Raw genomic sequence first — 27,616 nt, forward strand, 5'->3', positions numbered from 1 at the left:
GAGGTTGGTTTTGTTTTGTTTTGTTTTGTTTCTTTTAAAACAAAGCTTACTGGTGCTAAAAATAAGCACTTGTGCAAAAGATCTGGAAAATCTGAGAAAGCTTAAAGAAGCAAGACCAGAATAATACAGTGGGTAGACACTTGCCTTACATGCAGCCAACTCAAATTTGGTCCCTAGTATCCCATATGGATGGACTCTTGGACTTTACCAGGTATGAACCCTAACCACAAAGCTAAGAAGCGAAGAATAACTACTGGGAATGACCCCAAATTAACCTCCCAAATGAAATAAAAATAAAATCACTTATAATTCTATTGTCATATCATGATACTACATATTTGAATGTTTATTTTTGGGGGGCCACACCCATTTGATGCTCAGGGGTTACTCCTGGCTAAGCACTCAGAAATTGCCCCTGGCTTGGGGGGCCCATATGGGACGCCGGGGGATCGAACCGCAGTCCTTCCTTGGCTAGCGCTGGCAAGGCAGACATCTTCTAGCGCCACCTGTCCGGCCCCTATTTCTTTTTTTTTTTTTTTTTTTTTTTTTTTTTTGGTTTTTGGTTTTTGGGCCACACCCGGCAGTGCTCAGGGGTTGTTACTCCTGGCTGTCTGCTCAGAAATAGCTCCTGGCAGGCACGGGGGACCATATGGGACACCGGGATTCGAACCAACCACCTTTGGTCCTGGATCGGCTGCTTGCAAGGCAAACGCCGCTGTGCTATCTCTCCGGGCCCCTATTTCTTTTTTTTAAGAATTTTTTCCAGTGGGCCAGTAATCAAACCCAGGATATGTACTTTAACACTGAGCTACATTCCTGATACTTATCTACATTTTTTTTGGGGGGGGGGGGGCTTTGGGGTCACAACTGGCAGCGCTCAACGGTTACTCCTGGCTCTATGCTCAGAAATCGCTCCAGGCATGCTCGGGGGGACCATATGGAATGCCGGGAATCTAACCACCGTCCTTCTGCATGCAAGGCAAATGCCTTACCTCCATGCCATCTCCAACCCCAGTTTTTATAAAGAATTTCTTTTTTTTTGTTGTTGTTGTTTTTTTGTTTTTGGGCCACACCCTGTGACGCTCAGGGGTTACTCCTGGCTATGCGCTCAGAAGTTGCTCCTGCTTCTTGGGGGACCATGTGGGACGCCGGGGAATCGAACCGCGGTCCGTCCTAGGCTAGCGCAGGCAAGGCAGGCAGGCACCTTACCTCCAGCGCCACCGCCCGGCCCCTATAAAGAATTTCTACCATGATTTAGTTTTGTAAATTTTTTTTTTTTTTTTTTGTGGTTTTTGGGTCACACCCGGCAGTGCTCAGGGGTTATTCCTGGCTCCAGGCTCAGAAATTGCTCCTGGCAGGCACGGGGGACCATATGGGATGCTGGGATTTGAACCGATGACCTCCTGCATGAAAGGCAAACGTCTTACCTCCATGCTACCTCTCCAGCCCCGTTTTGTAAATCTTTAATGAATTTTTGGATTATTTCCATTGCTTTAGAAAACATGATCAGTGTATTATGTCTGTAAATTTCTTAAACTACATGCCTTAAAATATGACTACTACAAAAATTTCAAAGATTCCTTTAAGGTAAAAATTAAATCTTGGACCAGAGGTCCTGAGTGATAGCTCAGTGATAGGGCTTTTGCCTTGCATGTGACCGACCTGGGTTTGATCTTTGGTATCCCATATGTTCCCCCAAACCTGCCAGGACCTATTTCTGAGCGCAGAGCTAGGAATAACCCCTGAGCACTGCCAGGTATGGCCCCCAAACCCAAAATAATAAATCTTGAGCCACTAAGCCCCTATTCAAGCACCATTGTAATGACCACCAGTGCCATATTTTCACCCTGGGAAAGCGGGTCTGGAGCAAGGGTCTCTGCAGGAAATAATCCAAACAAAGCTGAGAGTGAAATATGCATGGCCAAGTAGTAGTAATCTGTCTTGTCAGATGGGGGGTGGGTTGGGGGTTTCCAGACTGCAGGGTTTTTTGTTTTGGTTTGGTTATTGGGTCACACCTGGCAGCGCTCAGGGGTCACTCCTGGCTCTATGCTCAGAAATTGCTCCTGGCAGGCTCGGGACCATATGGGATGCCGGGATTTGAACCACCGTCCTTCTGCATTCAAAGGAAACACCCTACCTCCATGCTATCTCTTCAGCCCCTAAGTATATTTTTTTAAGTTCACGGTTCTTGAGAAACTACTGCTATGCCATTTCTCATTTACATTTGCACTAACAGTGCATGAGCGTGCTCAGCATCTCACTATCTGAAGTGGTAGTTTCTTCTAAGTTTCTCTTCCTACTAAATCATGAACAATTGGGATCACTTGATATATTTCCAGAATTTAACAATGTTCTACTATAGGTTCCATATAGGAATCTATAGTGTCAATAAAAGACAGTTTATTGAAGCAATAGAGTGCACACTGATGCAATTGTTTTGTTTGGGAGTGCGATGTTTTTTGGGACACACCCTGGTAATGCTCTGTAATTTCTGGCTCTGCTCTCTGGAACTATTCCTGGCGGTAACCTATTGGATGTCAGGTATCAAACCCAGGTTAACTATCTGCAAGTCAAATGTTTTACCTGTTGTACTATCACTCTGGCCCTGCTAGTGCAGCTTGGTAAAGAAGTATTGAACTGGAGATAGCTGTTAGCAACATGCTTTACATGCATGAGGCCTTAGATTCAACCCTTGGCACCACCATCACACACACCCTAAGAAATATAAAGGATTTCCTGGGTCTAGCAAATACTTGCAGGTTTTCCTCCTATCTATAAAAGACTGCAGGGGGACCGGAGAGATAGCATGGAGATAAGGCTTTTGCCTTTCATGCAGAAGGTCATCGGTTCGAATCCCGGCGTCCCATATGGTCCCCCATGCCTGCCAGGAGCAATTTCTGAGCATGGAGCCAGGAGTAACCCTGAGTGCTGCCAGGTGTGACCCAAAAACCACACACACACAAAAAAAAGACTGCAGGGCTGGAGAGATAGCACAGCAGTAGGGCATTTGCCATACACATGGCCAACCCAGGACTAACAATGGTTCGATTCCCGGCATCCTATATGGTCCCCCTAGACTGCCAGGAGCGATTTCTGAGCACAGAGCCAGGAGTAACCTCTGAGCGCTAATGGGTGTGACTCCCCCCTCAAAAAAAAAAAAAAAGAAAAGAAAAGAAAGATTGGATTGGGGGCTAGCCCAAAGGGCTAGGGCTAGTGCACAAGTTTTGCATTCCAAAGGGGCTGCGTGTTACCAGAGTAATCAGGTGGACCCCAAAGCCTCCTTTCCCCCCCCCAAAAAAAAGAAATGACTCCTTAGCCAGATATTCTGATCCTTGCCGATAGTTTCAAGTGAATGCTATGTTGTAGATGGTTTGTGCATGCTGTTCAATTTTCAATTTTTTTTTGTGTGTCACACCCAGCAGTGCTCAGGGGTTATTTCTGGCTCCAGGCTCAGAAATTGCTCCTGGCAGGCACAGGGGACCATGTGGGGCGCCGGGATTCGAACCGATGACCTCCTGCATGAAAGGCAAACGCCTTACCTCCATGCTATCTCTCCGGCCCCCAATTTTCAAATATTTGTCTTTCTGTTATTTAGTATGTCTATCATTTCTGGTACTTCATATTTTAAGTCAGATGCATATTTGACTACGGCAGGGGCCACAAGCAGTAGAGTTCAGAGGAATGAGTGGTACCAGGGATTGAAACAGGCTTCCGCATGCCAAGTCCTTTGTGTTCTCTCTCTCAGACCCCTTTTTTTTGTTTTGTTTTGTTTTTTGTTTTTCAGGCCACACCAGTTTGATGCTCAGGGGTTACTCCTGGCTAAGCGCTCAGAAATTGCTCCTGGCTTGGGGGGACCATTTGGAATGCCAGGGGATCGAACCGCAGTCCTTCCTTGGCTAGTGCTTGCAAGGCAGACACCTTACCTCTAGCGCCACCTCACCGGCCCTGACCCTTTTGTATTATTAAAAAGCTTTGTTTCTTCAGTCCATGGAGCCTTAAGGAAGTGGAAAGGCACCACTAAAGGTGGCCAACATTGCTATGGGCGGAGCCTCACTACCTTGGAGCATTGTTCTAGTCATGGGGCCTGTGTGATCTCAAGGTTAAAGGAATGGACTAATCATTCTGAAAGGACGTCTAGAAGGACACAGCTCGTTGGCATGCAAACATGATTTCAGATCAAAGCAAAGACGAGAGCTGCAAGGTCATTCTAAGCAGTGCAGCAGTAGCTATAATCTCATTTGGCAGGGTTGGGAGCGCATGCCCAGTGGTCCTTGGGCTGCTCCCTACTCTGACTCAGGATCATTCGTGTGGTGCTCGGATGGAGCCAGGTTTCTATATGAGCAGAGTACGGGCTTCAGCTACCTCCCCCAATTGAGAGCCCAATTGCTCTCTACTTTGGTTTTTGGTTTTTGGCCACACATGTTATTCAGGGCTTATTCCAGGCTCTTCTAAGGGATCACTTCTAGATCCTCAGGGACCAATGAGGTGCCAGGGATCATGCCTAGGTCATGCAAATCAAGCACCTGACCTGCTCTCCTATCTCTGGGGTCCTAGGTTTCAAAATTTTGGGGGGCCACTCCCAGCCACACTCAGGGGTTACTCCTGACTCTGTGCTCAGAAATTGCTCCTGGCAGGTTCTGGGAACCATATAGGATGCCAGGGATCGAACTTGGATTCATCCCAGGTTGGCCACGTGCAAGGAAAATGCTGTACTGCTGTGCCATCACTCCAGCCCTTTTTGGTTTCAATTTTATATGAATTGGGGAGGTGTCAATTCCATTAACATTCTAATTTTGTCTTCCTGTTCTTGTTCAGTTTTTTTGGGGGGGGTATTTGTTATTTTTGGGTCACACCCGGTGATGCTCAGGAGTTACTCCTGGCTATGCGCTCAGAAATCACTCCTGGCTTGGGGAACCATATGGGATGCCAGGGGGATTGAACAGCAATCTGTCCCAGGTTAGCATGTGCAAGGCAAACACCTTACTGCTTGTGCCACCGCACCAGCCCCATGTTGTTCATTTTTTATATTTTAATTTTGGAGCCACACCCAGTAACCCAGTAGCTGTCTCTGCATTCAGAAATCCCTCAAAATGATTGTGTTCAGGGGACTCGGGGCAAGTGCCTTACATGCTGTATTATCACTCCAGCACCAGTCTTCTTAGTCATTTTCCATGTATGCATAGAATGAAATCAAGGTCGTTTCAAATGTCCCCGTGATGCCTGTGCTATGTTCCCTGTGCCAAAATTGTATTCGTGGAACCTGAACTTTGTTGCCATTATTTAAAAAGACGCTGAGGGGCCGGAGAGGTAGCATGGAGGTAAGGCGTTTGCCTTTCACACAGAAGGACTATGGTTCGAATCCTGGCATCCCATATTGGTTCCCTGTGCCTGCCAGGGGTAATTTCTGAGAATAGAGCCAGGAGTAACCCCTGAGCACTGCTGGGTGTGACCCAAAAAACAAACAAATATAAAAAATTAAAAGGCGTTGCGGGGGGGGGTGGAGCGATAGCACAGTGGTAGGGAAATTGCCTTGCACACAGCTTATCCAGGATGAACAGTAGTTCAAATCCCAGCATCTCATATGGTCTCCCGAGCCTGCTAGGAGCAGAGCTAGGAGTAACATCTGAGCGCCACTGGGTATGACCCAAAAACCAAGAAATATGTAAATAAAATAAAAAGGCATTGTGGAATGCCTATATTTGAAATGGTTCAAGGTAGTGGAATGATCTGAGGAGGGGAATGATCAAGCACATTCAAATTCAGCTGATGAAGGGTATCCGTTGCTCTAGGCCAGGGCTTCTTGGATTTTTCCACTTGGAAACCATTTCCACCTGAGAAATTTTTAATGACTCCAGGTATATGGGTGTATAAAATCAAGTTAAACTTTTACTGATAAACTAATTCAATTTAAAATGGCTATTACAGGGCCACAGAGATAATAGAGACCTCCCTTGCCAATGCCAAACCTAGTTCAGTCCTGACATTGTATATGGTCATTCCCCCCCCCCCCCACTCACTCCCAGTCAGCCCCCAGCACTACCAGGGATGACCTCTGAGCACCATTGGATGTGTGTGTTCCCGTCCCATGCAACAAACAAAAATTACCTGCACATTCACTTACCTGGTCTCATGGTATTCAAAAAAACTGGCTTTAAGTCTTCAGCTGAAGACGAAAGAGCACTGAAAAAAATGTTTTCCTAATTATTTTAGCACGGTGGTTACAAAGTTGTTAATAACTGAGTTTCAGTCATACAGTGCACACCATCCTTCACCAAGTGCACATTTCCTACACCAATGTCCCCAGTTTTTCTTCCACTCTCCTGCCCTGCCTGCCTCTGGGGCAGAGATTCTTTCTCTGTCTCTATCTCAGTCTGTCTCTCCCCCATCTCTCATCATTTTAGATTCTAATAACAGGCTCCTATGCATATCACTTTATCTCCTTTCAGCATCCAGTTGTCCAGAATGATCAGTTTTAAATATCATTGTCATAGTAGACCCTTCTCTACCCTCACTGCACTGCTGAACTGTTGCGCATCCTACCACAGACTAGTCCTCTGGCCTTCGTCTCTATTGTCTCTGTTATTACTATACTATCTTTTATTGTTCTTATATCCCACTGATGAGTGAGATTATTCTATTTCTATTCCTATTCCTCCAAGTCTTTGTACTCAACATAATACTCTCCATATCATCCATGTATAGCAAATTTCATGACTTATCTTTCCCTAACCACTGCATAGTTCATTGTGTAGATATTCCACGTGAAAAAAAAAATTTTAAGCACCAAAACTCAAACCTCAAAACCACTTATTGTAGCAGGTACTTAAATCAAACACAAAGCTATTTTTATTATTTGATTCTGCCCTCATACTTAGTTGGTAGTTAGAATCTAACTCTGACAATAATATAGGATGATCTTCAGCATTCCTTCTCCTTGTCACTGTCAGGAAATCAGACAAGGAACTGGAGAAAGCATGGGATGAGCACATACTGTGAATGCTGGAGAGAGCCCCAGGCCACCACCTAACACATTCTCAAACCTCCATCCCTTAAAGAAAAAGACCAGGAAGACAAATTTCAAGATTTTAGTGGAATTAATTGGCAACAACAACAACACAACATGCAGACACACACACACACGATATAAACAGAAACCAGGGACCCCAGAACTAGGACAGCAGGTAGGGTGTTTGTCTTGCCTGTAGCTGACCCAGGCTTGATTCCTGTTATTCCATCTGTTCCTAAGGATCGAAAGTGACAAATGTCTGATGGAATTATTGGTGCTTACTTTTTCATTAAAAAAAGTTTAGGGGGCTGGAGAGATAGCATGAAGGTAAGGCATTTGCCTCTCATGCAGAAGGTCATCGGTTCATATCCCAGTACCCCATATGGTCCCCCGAGCCTGCCAGGAGTGATTTCTGAGCCTAGAGCCAGGAGTAACTGCCGGGTATGACCCAAAAAACAAAACAAAACAAAACAAAAAAAAGTTTAGGGGGCCGGAGAGATAGCGTGGAGGTAAGGCATTTGCCTTTCATGCAGAAGGTCATTGGTTTGAATCCTGGCATCCCATATGGTCCCCGAGCCTGCCAGGAGGGATTTCTGAGCGTAGAGCCAGGAGTAACTCTTGAACGCTGCCAGGTGTGACACACCCCCTCCCCAAATGTTTAGGCTTGTGGCCAGAGAGATGGCGCAGCGGTAGGGCTTTTGCTTTGCACGCGGCTGACCAGGACGAACCGCGGTTCAATCCCCCAGTGTCCCATATGGTCCCCCAAACCAGGATCGATTTCTGAGCACATAGCCAGGAGTAACCCTTGAGCGTCACCACGTGTGCGCGCCCCCACCAAAAAAGTTTAGGCTTGGGGCCAGAGTGATAGTACAGCGTTTGGCATTTGCTTGCATGAAGCCAACCTGGGACGAACTCGGGTTCGATCCTTGACATCTTATATGTTCCTTCTTTATTTATTTTTTTTTGGGGGGGGGGCACACCCGGCAGTGCTCAGGGGTTACTCCTGGCTGTCTGCTCAGAAATAGCTCCTGGCAGGTACGGGGGACCATATGGGACACCGGGATTCGAACCAACCACCTTTGGTCCTGGATTGGCTGCTTGCAAGGCAAACGCCGCTGTGCTATCTCTCTGGGCCCTCCTTCTAAGCCTGCCAGCAGCGATTTCTGACATTTATTCTCAATGTCTTGCAGTTGTTGATCACTGAGTTGCAAACTAAGAGTAGGAACAGGAGAAACAATGATTTCCTAATCGGACTTGACTGATCCCAGTGGTGGTGCCAGCCTGGTGTGTCAGAATTCATCTGCCTCTTACAGGCACAGCCTGGTTCCTCCCAGCGCCTCCTCCTACTTATACCTGATCGTACGACCAGCTGCCACCAAGTCCACTGAGGAATTTTTTTCCTATTTCTTGGCCAGGAACCTCTTGATCCTAAAGCCTTGTGGGAAGACATGGCAAATAGCCTTATCTTTTTCTATAGTGGAGAAAAGAGTAAGAGTAGAAACAGGGCCCGGAGAGATAGCACAGCGGTGTTTGCCTTGCAAGCATCCGATCCAGGACCAAAGGTGGTTGGTTCGAATCCCGGTGTCCCATATGGTGCCCCGTGCCTGCCAGGAGCTATTTCTTTTTTTTTTTTTTTTTTTTTTTTTTTTGGTTTTTGGGCCACACCCGGTAACGCTCAGGGGTTACTCCTGGCTATGCACTCAGAAGTTGCTCCTGGCTTGGGGGACCATATGGGACACCGGGGGATCGAACCGCGGTCCGTCCAAGGCTACCGCAGGCAAGGCAGGCGCACCTTACCTTTAGCGCCACCGCCCGGCCCCGTCAGGAGCTATTTCTGAGCAGACAGCCAGGAGTAACCCCTGAGCACCGCCGGGTGTGGCCCAAAAAACCAAAAAAAAAAAAAAAAAAAAAGAGTAGAAACAGAATTTATGCTTTTGTTTTGGGCCACACCCTGGCTGTACTCAGGGATCATTCCTGACAGTTCTCTGGGTTACAATAAGAGATGCCAAGAATTAGACTTGGCTAAGCACAAGGCAAGTACCTGCTGTAATGAAGGGCAGGATTTAAGAAACTTGGTAATAGACAAACGGGGCCAGAGTGATAGCACAGTGGTAGGGTGTTTGCCTCGCACAACTTACCCGAGACGAATCTGGGTGCAATTCCCAGCATCCCATATGGTCTCCCAAGAGTGCCAGGAGTGATTTCTGAGTACAGAGCCAGAAGTAACCCCTGAGTGCTGTTGGGTGTGGCCAAAAAACCAAAATAATAGTCAAAATAATAATAACCAAAATGTAATAGACTGTAGCACCTTATTACAATGTTTCTGAAATAAAAGTAGATTTAGGGGCTTTTTGACTGTTTGTGGAAACCTGTCTCTGGATTGACTTACGGGTTAAGTAGATGACCGGGTGTGAGCTTCCTCCCTCTGGACAGTCCTAGTTGCATGTGACTGGATGCTTAGTGCTATACTTCAAGGGGTGGGGGCTGCATTCAAGGCATATGCCCCTGACCCCTAGGTGTCTTCCCAGCCCCATACTATTCCTTTTATAGTACTGATATTTTAAAATTACAAAATATTAGTAATCTTCTAATTTTGATTATGGGATTATGTGAATGTCTCCTAGAAAAGAATAAGGAAGGTTGGGCTGGGGCCGGAGCAATAGGGTGTTTAGCGTGCATGTGATTGATCCAAGTTCTATCCCTGGTATCCCGTATGGTCCCCTGAGCCTGCCAAGAGTAATTCCTGAGAGCAGAGGCAGGAGTAACCCATGAGCGCTACTGGGTGTAGCCCACCCTCCCCCCCCTCCAAAAAATAAGAAGAGCTGGGAATCTTGTTGACCTGGCTGAGTGGATAGCCACCTGTTTGCTCTAGATCTGAGCTGGAGTAATTGTAAAGGACTGATGAACTACTGCAGGGAAAACCATGTTTTGTGTAGAATTAACTGAAATTAAAAATGGCCTGGAACTCATGAAAATCACTTTATTCCAAATAGTCCCACTTTCTCCCACTTTTTTTTTTTTTAATATTTTTGCTGGGGCCAGAGCAGTGGCGCAAGCGGTAGAGCGTTTGCTTTGCAAGCACTAACCTAGGACGAACTGCGGTTCGATCCCGGCGTCCCATAGGGTTCCCCCCAAGCCAGGAGCAATTTCTGAGTGCATAGCTGGGAGTAACCCCTGAGCATCATCAAGTGTGGCCCCCCCAAAATAAACCCCCCAATTTTTTTGCTCTCCATAGTAAACCAGTAGCAATTTGAAGGGCATCACTTTATTCAAAAATTGACCATTATTGAGAATATTTTTTACAGTCTTTTGTCCTTTCACTCTTTGCTCCCTGAGTAGCAATGCTAATAACAATAATGGTGCTTCTGGAGAAGGTCAGTATGGGATTGGCTATACCCATGATCTTTAACCTTCATCTTGGCAAGGCAAAGAAGAAATGGAAGTCACAGAAAAATTTAAAAAGACTAGACTGAGCACTGGAACGATGGCGTGAGCCATAAGGCGTTTGCTTTGCCTGCGCCAGCCTAGGATGGACCTCGGTTGGATCCCCTGGCGTTCCATATGGTCCCCCAAGCCAGGGGCGATTCCTGAGCACATGGCCAGGATACTCACACCCTGAGTATCACCAGGTGTGGCCGGGAAAAAAAAAAAAAAAAAAAGGACTAGACCGAAACTAAAAAGTGTTTCTGTGGGCCCGGAGAGATAGCACAGCGGTGTTTGCCTTGCAAGCAGCCCATCCAGGACCAAAGGTAGTTGGTTCGAATCCCGGTGTCCCATATGGTCCCCCGTGCCTGCCAGGAGCTATTTCTGAGCAGACAGCCAGGAGTAACTCCTGAGCACAGCCGGGTGTGACCCAAAAACCAAAAAAAAAAAAAAAAAAAAAGTGTTTCTGTTTCTCTTGATTAATTCATCCAGAATTTGAACTTCATGTGTGATGAATGAGACCGGAGAAATTGGTTTTCTTCTATGCACTGCAGACTTAAAGCCTGGTTACCTCTATTTTCAATATACCTTTTTATTTTCTTTTGTTTTGAGGTCACACCTGACAATACTCAGAGGTTATTCCTAGCTTTGCAGTCAGTATCCACTCCCAGTAGTGCTTGAGTGAGCATATGAGTTGCCTGGGACTGAACTTGGGTCAGAAGCACATAGAAGGGGGCCAAGCGATAGCACAGTGGTAAGGTGTGCCTTGCATGCAGACAACTTTGGGTGGACCCGAGTTCAATCTTTGGCATCTCATATGGTCCCCCAAGTGATTTCTGAGCACAAAGCCAGGAGTAACTCTTGAGTGCCGCCAGGTACGCTCCCCCCCCCCAAAAAAAAAAAACACAAACAAACAAACAAGCACATGCAAGGCAAACGTCCAGCTCCTAAATATATACCTTCTTGGAGAAAAATTATTTCCTAACCAAAGACTAGGAAAAAGAGGAAGTGGGAGAAAGGTTTACAATGTTGTAAGGAAGTTCCCACTTGCAGAAGGAGCAAACCCCACAATCCATATCACACCAGCTGTACTGAAGAGCTGAGTCCAATTTCAGCTGCCTCTGAGGGCTGGGGCGAGGGCTCAGACGTTCCCAGGTGAAGTTCCCAGAAGAAGTGCTTCAGAACTTTTTGTATCTAGAACTGTCCAATCCAGTGATCTAGAGAAAAGTCCCACACTGGTGTCTGTGCAGGAGGCCAGGGAGGAGCTTGACCAGTTAGATGTTCATCAGATTAAGCCCACTTTGAGCACCAGTTCACGCAACTTAGACAAGTCCTCAATGGCCCATCAGAGCTCTCCCAGTGCTCAAGTCTTGAACATCAGAAATCCCCCAAAGGCAGTGCAAGAAGGGCTTTTCTTCAGTATTGATCCCTCGGTGAGCTCGAACCACACTCTCTCACCCTTCTGTAGCTCAGCCATAGCAAAGGTCATCACCGTACTCTCCCCTGTGCTATAAAGAGGGGTGTGATGGTGACCCCCAAGTACAAGCTGTCCAGTACCTGGCCCTGGGCCAAATTCAACGCTCACTGCAAACAGGTAAACCCCATGCTCAGGAGCTCTGAAATAACCGTTTTCAGGAAAGTAGCTGCTGCCTCTGTTGATATACATAGTGTTGAACTTCACCGGCTGCAGAGCAGTTGTCCCTTTTGAAAAACTGGCATAGAAGGCCACAGAGGAACCTGGAACATAGGAGGAAGGGGTCAGTAACCAGTACCCTCTCCCTTAGATAGGATCTTTTTTTTGTTTTGTTTTGTTTTTTGTTTTTGGGTCACACCCGGCAGCACTCAGGGGTTACTCCTGGCTCTAACACTCAGAAATCGCTCCTGGCAGGCTTGGGGAACCATATGGGATGCTGGGATTTGAACCAACATCCTGCATGCAAGGCAAACACCCTACCTCCTTAGATGAGATCTTAAGCCTGAGGCCTCCTTCACCTGCTAACCATTAAAAACAGGCCCCTATGTTTCTAATATCTAGAAATATCTAGGTAACCTAGATAATCCCCAGAGTGTGACCTGGCCAAACCTCAGTATTTCATTAATTATGAGAATGAAAACTGTGTCTCTGCTGTTTACCAACATACAGTTTTGTCAAGCACTTTCTTGTCTGATCTCTTCACCTTCCTATACCCTAGAAAGGAGGACAGTTCTTGGGGGCTTGGGGAATCTCCTGCTCCTGGTGGTGCCTGGGGGATCAGACCTTAGCCCTGCATGCAAAGCTGGATCCAGTCCTGTTTTTCTTCTGTGGTTTTTTGGGCCACATCTGGTGACGCTCAGGGGTTACTCTTGGCTATGCGCTCAGAAATCGCTCCTGGCTTGGGGGACCACATGGGATCCAGGGGAATCGAACTGTGGTCCGTCCTAGGCTAGCGCCTTACTGCTAGCGCCACCACTCTGGCCCTTCAAAGGCTGCTTGAGTGCTGCTGAGTGGCAGGCTGGGACTGGAACTCTGACTTTGACTCTACTGCCACCTAGTGAAATCTTGAGATGCACCAAAGAAAGAGACCACATAGGCCAGAGATAGTACAGTGGGTAGAGCGCTTGCCTCGCACATTGTCGAGCTGGTTCAGATCCCCACCACCCTGGGCACAGAACCAGAAGTAAACTATCTGAGCAATGCTGGGTGTGACTAGGTGGGGAGCAGTTGGGGAGCGATCTCTGGTTTTGAGTGTTGTTTGCCCTGGAAGGGGAAATAAATTAATCAGCGTTAGGAGGGCAAGAAAGAGCAGCAGTGGGCACCCACACTTGCACAGAGCCAACAGAAGAGTGAGGAAAGAGTCAATCTGGTTGGTGGGAGGGTGGATTAGAATAAGAAGAGGATGAAGCCGGAGAGATAGCATGGAGGTAGGGCATCTTTGCCTTGCTTGCAGAAGGACGGTGGTTCAAATCCTGGCATCCCATATGGTCCCCTGAGCCTGCCAGGAGTAATTTCTGATCGTAGAGCCAGGAGTGACCCCTGAGGGCTGCCGGGTGTGACCCAAAACCCAAACACCCCCCTCCCCCCAAAAAAGAAGTGAGGCCAACATAACACTCAGATTTTTGTTTTTGGGCCACATCAGCAGCACTCAGGGGTTATTTCTGGCATAGTTGGGGGACTAGATGGGAAACCAGGGATTGAACCCGGGTAGGCCAAGTGCAAGGCAAACGCCCTACCTGCTGTACTATTGCTCTAGCTCCTGTCTTTGTCTCCTCCAAGCTCCTGTTTCTCATGGAATGCAAAGCGAAGTGCAATTTGCACTATATTAATGACTTAGGATCCTAGATTAGAGCCTGGGATCACAGTTAGGCAGTAGTTTTGTGCATGACTCAAAGTTTGCTTTGCCCTAGTTCTGAAAGATTTTCTAGGAATTAAGAGAATAGCTTTCCTGTTTATGGAAGCCTCGACTCTGGTTCTGCAGTCCCCCCAACTCCCAGGAGGTGGCGAGCTTCTCCAGCTGAACGAGGCCCTGTCTAGAGCGCCCTCTGCTGTGCGTGGTTCCCTCCGCTGGGTCTCGTAGGCTGGCTTAGAGCAGAGCTCTGCCCTAACCCCAGGGCCAATGTGTGCTCCTTAGAAGTTAAGAGAGTCGGGCCCGGAGGGATAGCACTGAGGCGTTTGCCTTGCAAACAGCCGATCCAAGACCAAAGGTGGTTGGTTCGAATCCCGGTGTCCCATATGGTTTCCCGTGCCTGCCAGGAGCTATTTCTGAGCAGACAGCCAGGAGTAACCCCTGAGCACTGCCGGGTGTGACCCAAAAACCAAAAAAAAAAAAAAAAAGAAGTTAAGAGAGTCGGGGCTGGAGAGATAGCCTGGAGGTTTTGCCTTCCGTACAGAAGGTCATTGGTTCAAATCCCGGCATCCCATATAGTCCCCTGAGCGCTGCCGGGTGTGACCCAAAAACCAAAAAAAAAAAAAAAAAAAAAAAAGAAGTTAAAAGAGTCGTGGTTTTACTTACAGGCCTACTGAAGGGCTTCCCAGACGGGTACAAATTTAAATGCTAAGGGAAATTTTTATGGGATATTTAGGGAGGGGCTCATGCTCAGGGCTTACTCCTGGCTCTGTGCTCAGGTCACTTTTGGCAGTGCCAGGGTCAACAGCACAAATTAAGGGCCTTAACCCCAGTCCTATACCTCTGGCCCTTAAGGGAATGTTTTCTTTTCTTCTTTCTTTTTATCTCTTCTTTCTCTCTTCCTTTTTTTTTCTTTTTGGTTTGTTTTGGGTTACACCCGGCAGTGCTCAGGGGTTACTCTTGGCTCTGCGCTCTGGGTAGGCTCAGGGGATCATATGGGATACTGAACTTCAACCCCCTTGCCCATCCTGGATTGGCTGCATGCAAGGCAAATGCCCTACCTCTGTGCTATCTCTCTGGCCCCCTCTTCTTTCTTCCTTTGCTCCTTCGTTCCTTCCCTTCCCTTCCCTTCCCTTCCCTTCCCTTCCCTTCCCTTCCCTTCCCTTCCCTTCCCTTCCCTTCCCTTCCCTTCCCTTCCCTTCCCTTTTCTTTTCTTCAGCTCTCAGAGCTCTCTACTCCTGGCTCTATGCTCAGGAATCACTCCTGGCTCAAAACTCAAGAATCACTCCTGGCTGGCTCAGGGACAGAGTCACAGATAAAACAGATTAGCCTATGAAAGGGCAGCACCCTACGTGATGTATTATGTCTCCAGCCCTCTGGAGACTGTTTAAAAATAAGATACTGCAGCAATAAATAGGTACCTAAGCCATCAGGCAAATTCTGAAAGTGGGCAGTTTTAGCACCACTCACAAGAAGAAAATAGGTGATCGTTAGTGTAGAGGCTGACATAGCACCAGCCCTGAAGATGCTGGGAAAGTAAAAAATAAAACATTGATTCTGTTTAAAGCCCGCTTGGAGCAGTTTTATTTCTTAGTCTCCACATCACCGTTTGAAAGGTCCTGATTCTCCTATTTAGAGAGTGATGCTGAGACACAACCACTGCTCTGTGTCGGCTGTCAGGGAGACACTGGTTCTAGGACTATAACCGAGGGTCACTAGAGCAAAGTCTAGGACTTCCCCGAGGTGAAAGATAGGGCAATTCCAGAGAAGAGATGGCCTTGAGCATAGCCTCCTATGGGTTAGGCGGTGACCCTGGCTCCTAGAACAACCAACCGCTCTGGCAAGGCGCAAGAGTCAGTTGAGATATAGGGTCTGGGAGATCTCTTTACAGGAACCCCTCAAAGGGAGGGTTTGAAAGGTTAGTTGCTTCCCTCATTGCCTGACCTGTCCCCCAGGACCCTATGGGGACCAGCCATCCTAGAGTGTGCACAGGGAAAGGAAAGGGCCCAGTACTCTGCAGACAGCAGGGTCGGGATCCAGACTTCTCTGTGCTTCTACTGTATGACAGTCTCATGATAACGCAATGAGGAATGCTGAATGCTTCACACTGCAGGGAGCTGACTCAGAGCCTGAAGACGGATTAAATGTACTTTCAGAAAGCAACTCTTGGGCTCTACATTCACTTCCCAGAGAGAACACCAGCCCTACAACACACACACACACACACACACACACACACACCCAAACACCACAGTCTAGACAAGGGAAAGTTGGTTAAAGACTCTTGGGGGTGAAGTGGGGAAGAGCTGTGATAGAGGAATGTGGAGTGGAACATGGAAGAAAGAGCAGGATTGCTCCCAATTGTTCCTTAGTGGCAGCCAGACATGCATGACTGCAGACAAGAGGGGAGGTGGCGCTGTTGCTCCTGGGCCCTAGAACAAGCTGTTCCTGAAACTTCTACCTCCCTATACTACAGATGGCTTAACCCAGGTCTGGTATGTGTAAAGCAAGTGCTTAACTAACCCCTGTACTCTCTCCACTCCCTAAATAATCTTCACTGAAGACTACCATTGGGGCTGGAGAGATAGCACAGCAGTAGGGCATTTGCCTTGCACGCTGCCGACCCTAGATGGATCTGGGTTCAATCCTTGGCATCCCATATGGACCCCCTCAAGCCTGCCAGAAAAAATTTCTGAATGTAGAGCTAGGAGTAACCCCTGAGTGCCACTGGCTGTGGCCCAAAAACCGAAACAAAAAACACTACCCTGTTCTCCACCACACCACTTGTCTCTGGGAAGCCAAACCTTGTACCTTACCCCTACTCTCTGGATTCCTCCAGAACTCACCTGCCTCCCAGAGCTCTGTTCCAGGCACACCCACCAAAGGCTCCACTTGTCTCTTGTCCCTCCTCCTGGGAGCTTCCAAGCCTTTCTTTTGCCTCTTTCCTTTTTTATTCAACATGCTCTGCAGCTTCTCCAAATCCAGGCTGACATTGGCCTCCAGAAGCCCTTGGAAGTTACCGAAGAGGCTGTGGAACAGCAGCTGGTATTGCTCTAGGCCGTGCTGCGTGGTGGAGAGCGCTTGGCGGAGTCCCTGGAAGGAACTGTTGATGGAAGCGACACCGGAGGCCTCGCAGCAGAGGCTCACGCGCTTGATGTCGGTGCTCAAGCGCTGCATCTCCTGGCTCAGCTCTGCCAGCAAGGGCCCGCTGGCCTCCTCACCTGGCGACGCATCATGGCTGGGCTCCTGGAGTTCTGCGGATAGCAGGGACTGCTTGCTGCCGGGCCTGTCTCTTGCAGCCTGCTCCAGGGCTGCCACCCGGGCGGCCAGTGCGTCCCAGCCAATGGCCTGCTCTTGCAGCCCAGTGGCTGCTTCTTGCAGAGCCACACGGATCTGATCGTAGCGCAGGGGCAACGGGCCGGGCACCTCCTCCGACATCTCCTCCATCACCTCTTCCCCGAAAAGCGCAGCCAGCACGGCCTCATGGCGCAGAGCATCCGCCAGCAGGGCTGTGAAGGAGCTATGCAGCACGCTGATCTGCTTGCGGATTTGCTCCTCGGCTGTCTGCAGCGCCTTCACCTCGCGGCCCAGGGCCTGCAGCCCGGTCCGGAGCCGGGCTGCGTCCTCCTGAGCTCGCTCGCTGTCCTCCTGCTGCAAGGCGATGGCCCGGGACAGGGTGTCCACGGTGCTGCTCAGAGCCTGCAAGGACGAACCCTCCTGCTCATGCCGCCGCTCACCCAGGCTGACCTGGGTGTCCTCCAAGAGCCTCGTGGTGTCCTTCTGGTCCTCTCGGAGGACGTCCATGTCGAAGGAGAGCTTCTGGCAATTGCAGTCCTTCACGTATTTGATGAGGTCCGAATGGCCGCCTTGCACTTGTTGCAGGGTGAGGTTGAGCTCCAAGATCTGCCGCTCCAGCTCCTCCTTGTTCTCCTCCATGATGAGGGATTTCTCCATCAGGATGATGCGCAGCTCGCGCAGGGCCGTGTGGTTCACTTGCAGCTCGTTCACCAGTTGCTCCACCTTGCTGAGCTGATCGAAGGTCTCATCCGACTCTGAATAAAGCTCCTTGATCTCGTCCCCGTGCTGGGCCAGGCTGGCTTTCATGTCAGCCAGAGTGACCTGCAGCTCCTGCTCCCTTTGTGTGGTGTCCACCAGCAGCGCAGACAGGTTCCTTTGGAGCTGGCCCATCCTGGCTTGCAGGCTCTCGGGTTCGGGCCTAGCTCCTGCTGCTGCTGCCGCCAGTAACAGACTGCCATTGGGCTGTTCCTGGGCCTTAAGGGCCTTCTTTAACTTGACATCCACTTCGGTCTGAGTCTCCGAGAGGGACATCTGCACGGAAAGGTACTGGGCGTGCAAGCGGTCCTCCACGTCCTCCTGCAGCTGGTTCATTTTCTGGGCAGTCTCCTGAAGCTTGGTCTCAAACTTGACCCCAAGCTCTTGCACGTCAGCCTTAGCCACAGCGCTCTCCTGAAGCTGCCTGATGGCCTGCTGGTTGGCCTCCACCTCAAGAGACAGGTTCCTGATGGCCTGCGAAAGGCTGTGCAAGCTTTGGTTGAAGTTCCTCCACAGGGGGCTCAAGTGCTCTTGGAGAAAGGAATCCATGTGCTGCATCAGCGCCTGCTCCGGGGGTCTCTCAGGAACCCCTGCAATAGATGGATATTTTTACTCTGTTCCCAGGGAAATGGGGGCTGGAGAACGGAAGGAAGGGGCTCTGGGGTTTGGGTCTTCCTGTCTCCCCTCTCCGGTGTCTGTGACTGTCCCTAACCCCCACCACCGATCTGTCACTCACCAAACTCCATCTGGCTGGCCTCAGTCTGATTGCTCTCTGTCTCCAAGGCCGTGAAGTTGCCTTCTAGGGCCCCCCAGGAGGTAGGAGAACTTTCTTCCTCTTGGTCATGGTCATTCTGAATATCTTCCAGGTCAAGGCTCAGCTCTGGAGCTTGGCGCACTGCATATACATGACAGGTGAGTACAGCTCACCTTAGGCTTGAGGGGGTGTGGGGAAGCTGTTGGGGTGCTGAGGAGGGCAGAGTTCTTCCTCTGAGATGGATTAGAAACCCGGCCCAGAAGGGCATCTCATGATAAATGAAGGCTGAATATGCCAGGCCCACAGCAGGCAACCTCTACATACCCTTCTTGGCCTCCCTCCTCAGCAGACAGTTCACCACACCATGAATTCACACCAAGTGAATTACACTCCTGACCATGGGCCCAGCTTTAAATCCCACAATGCCCTCAGTAGTTCCCCTCAGTAGGCTCAGGGCACCAGAGGAAGAGGAAGAGAGCTACTTCCTGTCTTGGAGGCTTGTGAGGGACCAAGGAAGGTGCTAGGTGAAGTTATCCTCCCAGAAAATGGGGTGCATCTGCTTAGCCAGCAGGCAGGTGGTGGAAGGTACTGTCAACCTGGTCTCACTGTGGGCCAAGGATTGCTCGGGACCACTGAAGCTGGGGGTGAGAACACAAGGCCCTTCAGTCACCGAGGCTCTTTCCACTTGCCTGCCTGTCTGCCAAGACATGCATAAACTTAAGGGGAACTCAGGAGGCACAACAGATGTATCCCAGGATTTTCCTAGTGTGGAGAACTGAAATAATCCCCGGGGGTTCCTCAAAAGGTCCGCTGTGGATGCTTCTTCCCCTGTGTGGATAGTTGAGGAATTCCCGAAGAGATAAATCCATGCTTGGTATTACATTTTCTGTCATTATTTGGCTATCTCTCCTTTGTAAAATCTCAGGCAAAAATATGGCCTCAATCAAATTTTTTTTTCAGAAATCCTAGCACCAAAGATTACTAAGAGAACCCCTTTTCTGGGTAATATTTAGCACCAAAATCAAAGACATTTATTTTTTCTCTTTTTCAAATATGTCCTTGCAGCCTCAGTGTCTGGTAATCAAGGACATAGCCAGAATACAGATTCTGGGCTATTGACCCTTCTCAGAAAATGGGAACTCCACCTTAGGGGATCTGACTTCTTCCTTGACCTCTAAAACAAAGCTCACCTTGGTGGGGACCATGTTCCTAGATTTTTTTTCTACTTCTTAATAATCCCTTATTTTGCATTTTTGGGCCACACCCATTTGATGCTCAGGGGTTACTCCTGGCTAAGTGCTCAGAAATTGCCCCTGGCTTGGGGGGACCATATGGGAAGCAAGGGGGTGGAACCAAGGTCATTCCTTGGCTAGCGCTTGCAAGGCAGACACCTTACCTTTAGTGCCACCTCACCGGCCCCCCTTATTTTGCATTTCAAGTTAGATGTTAAAAGCTGCTCTGAGTGTGACCTTCTCCTTTGTAACTCAGAATTCTCACAGCTCACGCCCATAGCTTAAGTATTGTTAAACTTTGCTTTGTGATTGCAAACATTCTTCTCTGTACCTATGACTGGCTTTACCCCTGTAAGACTCCCTGCTTAAAAAATTAAACTTGGGGGGCCGGGAAGGTGGCGCTAGAGCTAAGGTGTCTGCCTTACAAGCGCTAGCCAAGGAACGGACCGCGGTTCGATCCCCCGGCGTCCCATATGGTCCCCCCAAGCCAGGGGCGATTTCTGAGCACATAGCCAGGAGTAACCCCTGAGCGTCAAACGGGTGTGGCCCAAAAACCAAAAAAAAAAAAAAAAAAAAAATTAAACTTGGGCCCGGAGAGATAGCACAGCGGCGTTTGCCTTGCAAGCAGCCGATCCAGGACCAAAGGTGGTTGGTTCAAATCCCGGTGTCCCATATGGTCCCCCGTGCCTGCCAGGAGCTATTTCTGAACAGACAGCCAGGAGTAACCTCTGAGCAAAGCCGGGTGTGGCCAAAAAAAAAAAAAAAATTAAACTTGTCACACTCCTGCCAGAAGATGTGTTAACCCCACATACTTGTGTGTGGTTTCATTATTTCATATTTCATATTTTGCCACCCGTGCAACCCATTCTCCCTGAAGTGGATTAATTGAAATCCCACTGGCGCTGTAGGACAGAAGTGGCCTACAGCACCTGTCCCCTCCTGTCATTCCTGGGAATGCACCACTGTACCGAATTTCATGCTGACAGGTTTGTCCCAAGGCTCCACGATATCATCATCGTCGGCACTCACAGGCTCAGAGATTGCAGCAGGATCTGCGGAGAGGAGCAGCAGCTATTGACCTCAGAGGTCAGAGGAGCTGCATAACAGTGTGGTCCGAGGTCAAGGTCAGGAGCCCTACCGTGGAGCTGGCAATCGGGACCGGTAAATCCTGGGCAGCACCGCCATGCCAAGGAGGTCATTACCTTCTGCTGGACCTTGTACACTGGTTTGTGTGCCACACGGTACCTAGGAGCAAAGAGGCATCTCAGTGTCCGTTCCAAGGGAGCTAACAAGGGCCCAGCTGAGGGCTGGCCCACCTTACCCCACTCACATGACTTTGACTTTCTGGCAGTCCAGCTCCCCTTGTGGACATGGCTGCTGTGAGTGGACGAAGAATTTCTCCGTTTTGCAAGCAGCTACAAAGGTCACCAGCCTGGACTTCTGGTAGGGACACCAGTTACTGGAAAGGAAAAAAAGCCAGAGTGTTGTTGAGCCATTCCCATAATGTACTCCACTGGATACAGGGGTCAAATGTGAGGCTCTGAGCTGCCTCGCAGCCCCACTTAGTGGTGATTTTTGAATTCCATTAGCCTGTGGAGGAAAAGCTGCTGTGCACGTTCCAGCTCTCAGTGAGGGGCCCCGCCTCTCAACTTCATGTTCTGGGCAGCCTGTCTCTTGCCAAGCATCAGAGAGAGGCCTAGCTGGGTGCAGGGCATTTGCTCATTAGCTGTTCCTCAGCGTGGTCATCCAGCCAGCAAAGTGGGTGTGTGGGAAAGGCCATACTGGTGTTCTCCATGGTGGGTTCAGGGATAGGACACCTTCTTGTGTCATCTACCCATGCTGGAGCAGGTCAGGAGCGGAGGATGCTCACAGCTCAGTCAGGGGCTAGAAGAGCCTTTCCTCTTGTTTGTTTAGGGGCCACATCCCATGGTGCTCAGGGCTGCTGCTGGCCCCTAAATAAATGAAAAACAGATGAGTGGGCTTTTCAAAATCAGAACAAAGCAAAGATTGTTTCCCTAGCACGGAGGCCACAGCCGAGTGTAAGTGTGCTCCAGAGCCCAGACTGTGGGTGAGCTGACCGCCTGCACACCCCAAGGAACAAAAGCCATGACCCCACCAACGACATAGGCCCAGCCCTTAGTCTTTGTCTTTCTCTAAGCCAATGAGTGGCGATAGAAGTGTATGTGCAGAGCCCGGAGAGATAGCACAGCGGCATTTGCCTTGCAAACGGCTGATCCAGGACCAAAGGTGGTTGGTTCGAATCCCGGTGTCCCATATGGTCCCCCGTGCCTGCCAGGAGCTATTTCTGAGCAGACAGCCAGGAGTAACCCCTGAGCAATGCCGGGTGTGACCCAAAAACCAAAAAAAAAATAAAATAAAATAAAAGAAGTGTATGTGCAGATCCACCCCCTGCCCTGTTCTAGAGACATCTGTTGTCATGCCTCTGAAGAATAGGGGGTGCTGCTGGCATTTAGTGGGTGGTTAATAGATGCTGCTCAATGTTCTAAAATGTACTGGACAGCTGACACTCCCACATCCAGGAATTAACCCCGTCCCAAATGTCAATAGCGCTGGGACTGAGAAATTCATTGTAAGTCAATTTGTTCCTCACACACGCTCTTAGCCATTACAGAGGAGACTGGAGTCCTGGGTTCCGAACACGCCAAGTATGGCCCAGCATGCCAGGGAGTGACTGGGACTTTCCACGACAAACTCCCGGAACCACAAATGGGGCTGCCACCCTTCCTGCTTCGGAACTTTCTCTCCTGACCTGCCAGAACCTCAGGCTCCAAGAGCCACTGTTCTCCACTCCACACTAAGCAGTCCCCCTCCCTAAGCAGCCCCGTCCCCTTGGCACAGCACGAGCTGCTGGCCCAAAAGTCCTGGGAACATTCCTGACCTTTGCTTTGGTTTCCTCCTGCACTTGGCAGCTTCTTGCTGGCCCTCTGGGCAAGAACCCCCAGCCTGGCTCACTGAAGTTTACCATTGTTCTCTCTGCTTTGGATCTCAGGCCTGCCCCTCTTTGCCTGTTGCCTGGGGGCCCATGCTGGGGGTAGTTTTGCCCAGGGGTGTGCTGAGGGGCAGGTGCCAGTCTAAGAATGAGTGTGTCGGTCCTCCATCTTGGTTGGGGCTGCCCTAAACCTCTGACATATTCCTTCTAGATTTTCCTCACAAGGAGAAAGTCAGGTAGCCCCAATTAGAGTTTCTAAATTGTTGCTAGAAGGCCAGGGCTCTCTCCCCTGGACCCAGGTTGACCTTGAGCCAGGCCACAGTCTTGGAAGAGGGAGAGGAGATTCACACCCCACCCTCCTTGAAAAGTTAAGGGAAGGCCTGTGGGGCAGATAGAATCTTTAACAGGGAAAGGCCATTAGCCGAAGTGTCCTGAATTATGGATAAGATGGAACTTTTGCCCCTGGGTTTCTTTTTTTTTTTTTTTTTTTTTTTTTTTTTTGGTTTTTGGGCCACACCCGGCGGTGCTCAGGGGTTACTCCTGGCTGTCTGCTCAGAAATAGCTCCTGGCAGGCACGGGGACCATATGGGACACCGGGATTCGAACCAACCACCTTTTGGTCCTGGATCGGCTGCTTGCAAGGCAAACGCCGCTGTGCTATCTCTCCGGGCCCCCTGGGATGCTTTTAATTGCCTCAACCAACCAGGCTGCCTGTCCAGGCAATGCCTGCCTATCTTCCTGGGGAAGGAGGTGCCTCTTAGCATCCCTATTCCTGAACCCCTACATACAGCTGTGAATGTGAGCACTCCCAGGAGATGTTTGTCTCTGAGCCAGAAGGGGAAGCCTGAGAAGCCCAAAATATCGAGGTTCCCTGGGTATGTGCCAGGTGGTTCCATTCTCCCTTTTGCATGGGAGACTTTGGTGATAGCTGTGACTTCTGCCAAAGCCACAGCTGTGAAACTTGCTGGTGGGGAGATGGAGGAAAGGCAAGGAAAACTGAGATTGATGTTCAGGATATGCCAGGTTGGGGGCAACCTCAGTTCTGTGGTCCCCTGGACTCTGTCCTTCACAGGCTAAGATTTCAGTGGGTCAGGAGTAGGGGTGGAGGCCCGAGATTTGCAATTCAGCGTCTCTCAACTCTTGCCCCTCACTTGCTGCTGTGAAAGGGTGGCCTTACATCTCTTTGAGCCACATGACAAACACATGCTTTTCTTTTCTTTTTTTTTTTTTTTTTTTTTTTTTTTTGGTTTTTGGGCCACACCCAGTGGTGCCCAGGGGTTACTCCTGGCTGTCTGCTCAGAAATAGCTCCTGGCAGGCACGAGGGACCATATGGGACACCGGGATTCGAACCAACCACCTTTGGTCCTGGATTGGCTGCTTGCAAGGCAAACGCCGCTGTGCTATCTCTCCGGGCCCTCTTCTTTTTCTTTTATTGGTTTTTGGGTCACACCCGGCAGCACTCAGGGTTTACTCCTGGCTCTACATGCAGAAATCGCTGCTGGCAGGCTTGGAGGACCATATGGAATGTGGAATTTGAACCACCATCCTTCTGCATGCAAGGCAGATGCCCCACCTTCTTGCTATCTCTCCGCCCCCCTCCCTTTTTTGGTTTTTGAATCACACCCAGTGGTGATCAAGGGTTACTTCTGGCTCTGCACTCAGAATTTGCTCCTGGCAGGCTTGGGGGACCATATGGGATGCTGAGATTCAAATCAGGGTCTGTCCTGTGTTGGTCTCGTGCAAGGTAAACTCTCTACCACTGTGCTGTCACTTTAGCAACAAGTGCTTTTCTTTAAAAGCAACAACCTGGGGTTGGAGAGATAGCATAGTGGTAGAGTGTTTGCCTTGCAAGCGGCCAACCCAGGACCAACAGTGATTCAAATCCCAGCATCCCATATGGTCCCCGTGCCTGCCAGGAGCGATTTCTGAGCACAGAGCCAGGAGTAACCCCTGAGTGCTGACTGGTGTGCCCCCCCCCTCAAAACCAAACAAACAACAACAAAAAAAGCAGCAACCTGAGGGGCTACCACAGCAACATGTGTAAGAGATGGTTTCTAGGGCTCAGCAGACCCAGGGTTGAAGAGCCACATCCTAAACAGCAGCACTCCCTGGCCAGAGATGGCTTCCTGCTCACAAGGTCCCAGGGAGGGAGGAAGCCCTCAGCCCCCCTTCCCCATACAGGACAAGGTGTCAGACATAAAGATCTTCTGCTCCACCTTTTTGCCAAGGGGCTGATCAGGGGCTGAGTTCCGGGGCCTGTCCTGGTGAGGCTCCACAAACGGATTCTAGGAGCAAATGCAGGTCGAGAGAAAGGCTCCTAGGCCAGGCTGACAGTGTTGGGTGGGGGGATGCCTCTGCCTGAGCCCCTCCTGTTCCCCTCAAGCAGCATTTCCGCCTCTCCACAGGAAACAGTCAGCCCTGGAAGCTCTTCCTTCCTTTCCCACCAGCCCCTCCAGGCCTCTCAGCAGCCCGGGCTTACTTGGTATGGACTGCAGCTTTTAGGAGAATGGAAAGCCAGCTGAACAGCTGGCTGGGACCGCCGGACCAGTACCCCTGGGTATTCCACAGCCAGAGTGTCCTCATGAGCATCCTCATGCATATACAGCTATGCACACCCTGATAACAGCTAGGAGGCCACAGGTAGTGCCCAGTAGTCTTTGGGTTCCATCCTTGGGACTGGGGGAACAAACCATTGTCCCCAAAGCCAATAGAATGGGGCAAGAAACATCTCCTCCCTCCTTCCCACTAGTGCAGGCCCCTGATCCCTGCTCTCAAGGGCCAAGGGAAGTGGCAGCCTTTGGAACCACAGCCTAGTGGCTCTCAGGAGAGAAGAGCTAAGTGTCTGGGTAAGCTGAGTATCTCCCCCAAGAGTTATCTCAACCTCACAGCCTTGGGCAGACTGGGAGAAAGGGCAGGCCCAAATAGGGTCTCCTCAAGTCCATCTACTATTAGTGGACCCCCAAGTTCATTGTTCCCCACCAACCTGCTCGTCAACCAAGGAGATTCCACATTTCATCTTCAAGTGTCAGAGCCTGTCTGCCATTGTGATAGTGGATTTGGCAGCTGAAGGAGACCCTGTGGAATTACTCTGTGTGTGTGTGTGTGTGTGTGTGTGTGTGTGTGTGTGTGTGTGTATGTGTGTGTGTGGACAGCCATATGGGCAGTTTCCAGCTGTTTCTGAGTGTGGCAGGGAACAGCATTCATGAACACTGGAGTCACACCCAGATTAGGGGTCTCTTTAGGCTATGTAAACTTAGCCAGCAGCTACAACTTCTCCCCTCTGTAACCAAGGCTAAACTGAGGTGATTTTTTGGCTCACTGTCAGCTGACACTCTAACAGGGATCCACCTGCTAGTAAGGTGTTAGATCTGAGGATCTCTGGCCCTTGCAGGCCCATAGCAGCCATTTTCAGGGATGCTCTGAGGCACATCGCCTTTTCTAGCCCAGAGATGAGGAGCACCCTCTCATTCACAACTCAGCCCTCAGGAATAGGCCGAAGAGCCACGCCTGTCCACCCACACTTGTGGAAATCCAGTCCCAGGCCTGTTTATCTTCTACTTCTGGGAAAGGCTGGGTTTGGCTTTAGAACTAACTTCTTTGAAAACCAGAAGCTACTGTTTCACCAGCTGGAAACTTCCGGAATCTCAGCACTACACTACTCCATGCTGAGTGTTGAATGACTAGAAGGCTCTCTCTCTCTCTCTCTCTCTCTCTTCTCTCCTCTCTCTCTCTCTCTCTCTCTCTATCTCTCTCTTCTCCTCTCTCTCCTCTCTCTCTCTCATCCTTCTCTCTCTCTCTCCCTCTACTCTCTTCTGTCTCTGTCTCTCTCCTCTGTCTTTCTCTATCTCTCTGTCCTCTCCCTCCTGTCTCTCTCTTCTCTGTCTCTGTCTCTCTCTCCTCTCTCTCTAACCTCTGGGCTCCTTCTCAGCCATGAGTCAGATAGGAAACTCCCTGCAGTCTTTATATTGGCCCTGGATACTCAATCCACTAGCAGAGATGACCCCTAGAGGGAGAGTTTGGTTCCTAGCACCCCACCAGCCCCATGTTTGTCCTGCATGGATATGTAAGGTAAACCCATTTCACAGACAGGTCACTGAGGCCAGAGCTGGTCTGAATAAACTGGGACTCAAGCCTGCACTGTGAGCACCCCCACACCCAGGCCTTCCTTACCGTCTGAAGGAGTCCCTGCTGTTGTCCTCAGCCTCTGTGCTCCAGACCTCTCTGAGTGGCTCAGAGAGGCTGGTATCTAGAGTCTGGGCCCAGGCTCCCAGCAGCCCCCAGCCTACATGGTTCCAAGACTGAGCAAGAACATCAGGATCATCTTGGCAATCGAGCAGGCTGGGCCTCATCGAGTGACTCCAGAGAAGGCCCGTGACGTTGTGGCCGAGCAAAGTCCCAGAAGGAAAAGAAAGCCTAGGGTAACAAAGGGAGGAAGTGGCCTGGGCCGGCCCACCCGGTGCGTCTTGTCCGGCCCCCTCACCCCCTATCAGGCTTCTGCAGGGGCAGCCAGCACTGCAGTCCAGTTCCTGTGCCTGAGAGCCTTGGGTCAGAGACACCGGGGTGGGGGCATTGGAAGGTGGTTCCATCAAAACATGTCCTTGAGGAACTGTTCCCTGTTGATGAGGAAGCTCAGCAAGAGAAGGGGGAGTCAGGTAGAGCTCAGAGAAGGCCTTTTGGTGTTCTCCCTGCTGACCCTATCTGCACCTTGATCTGGGGGCATCCAGCAGCCAGGTAGTCTTGGCCCATGGGGGGCTGATCATACATGTGCCTAAGCAACCTGTGTAGCTTGGGGGGGCTTACTCAGATGTGGACAGCAAAGGCATCTCTCTCACTGGAGGGAAGCCCTTTGTTCTCACCCACAACAGCTGAGCACC

The 27,616-nt window shown here is 49.9% G+C and overlaps 1 protein-coding gene across 1 annotated transcript; it reads right to left on the reverse strand.

Moving 5' to 3' along the window:
• Nucleotides 1–11,587: 11,587 nt before the first annotated feature.
• Nucleotides 11,588–27,103, reverse strand: MMRN2 (multimerin 2). Its single transcript, XM_049790770.1, is given in 8 exon segments — nucleotides 11,588–12,166; nucleotides 16,599–18,395; nucleotides 18,542–18,700; nucleotides 20,760–20,843; nucleotides 20,930–21,036; nucleotides 21,122–21,250; nucleotides 26,913–27,033; nucleotides 27,036–27,103. Coding segments are annotated over 8 exon segments (2,799 nt in total). The 5' UTR covers nucleotides 27,064–27,103; the 3' UTR covers nucleotides 11,588–11,792.
• Between the last annotated feature and the right edge of the window lie 513 nt (nucleotides 27,104–27,616).

This window comes from Suncus etruscus, chromosome 17, assembly GCF_024139225.1.
Source record: "Suncus etruscus isolate mSunEtr1 chromosome 17, mSunEtr1.pri.cur, whole genome shotgun sequence".
Lineage (NCBI taxonomy): Eukaryota > Metazoa > Chordata > Mammalia > Eulipotyphla > Soricidae > Suncus > Suncus etruscus.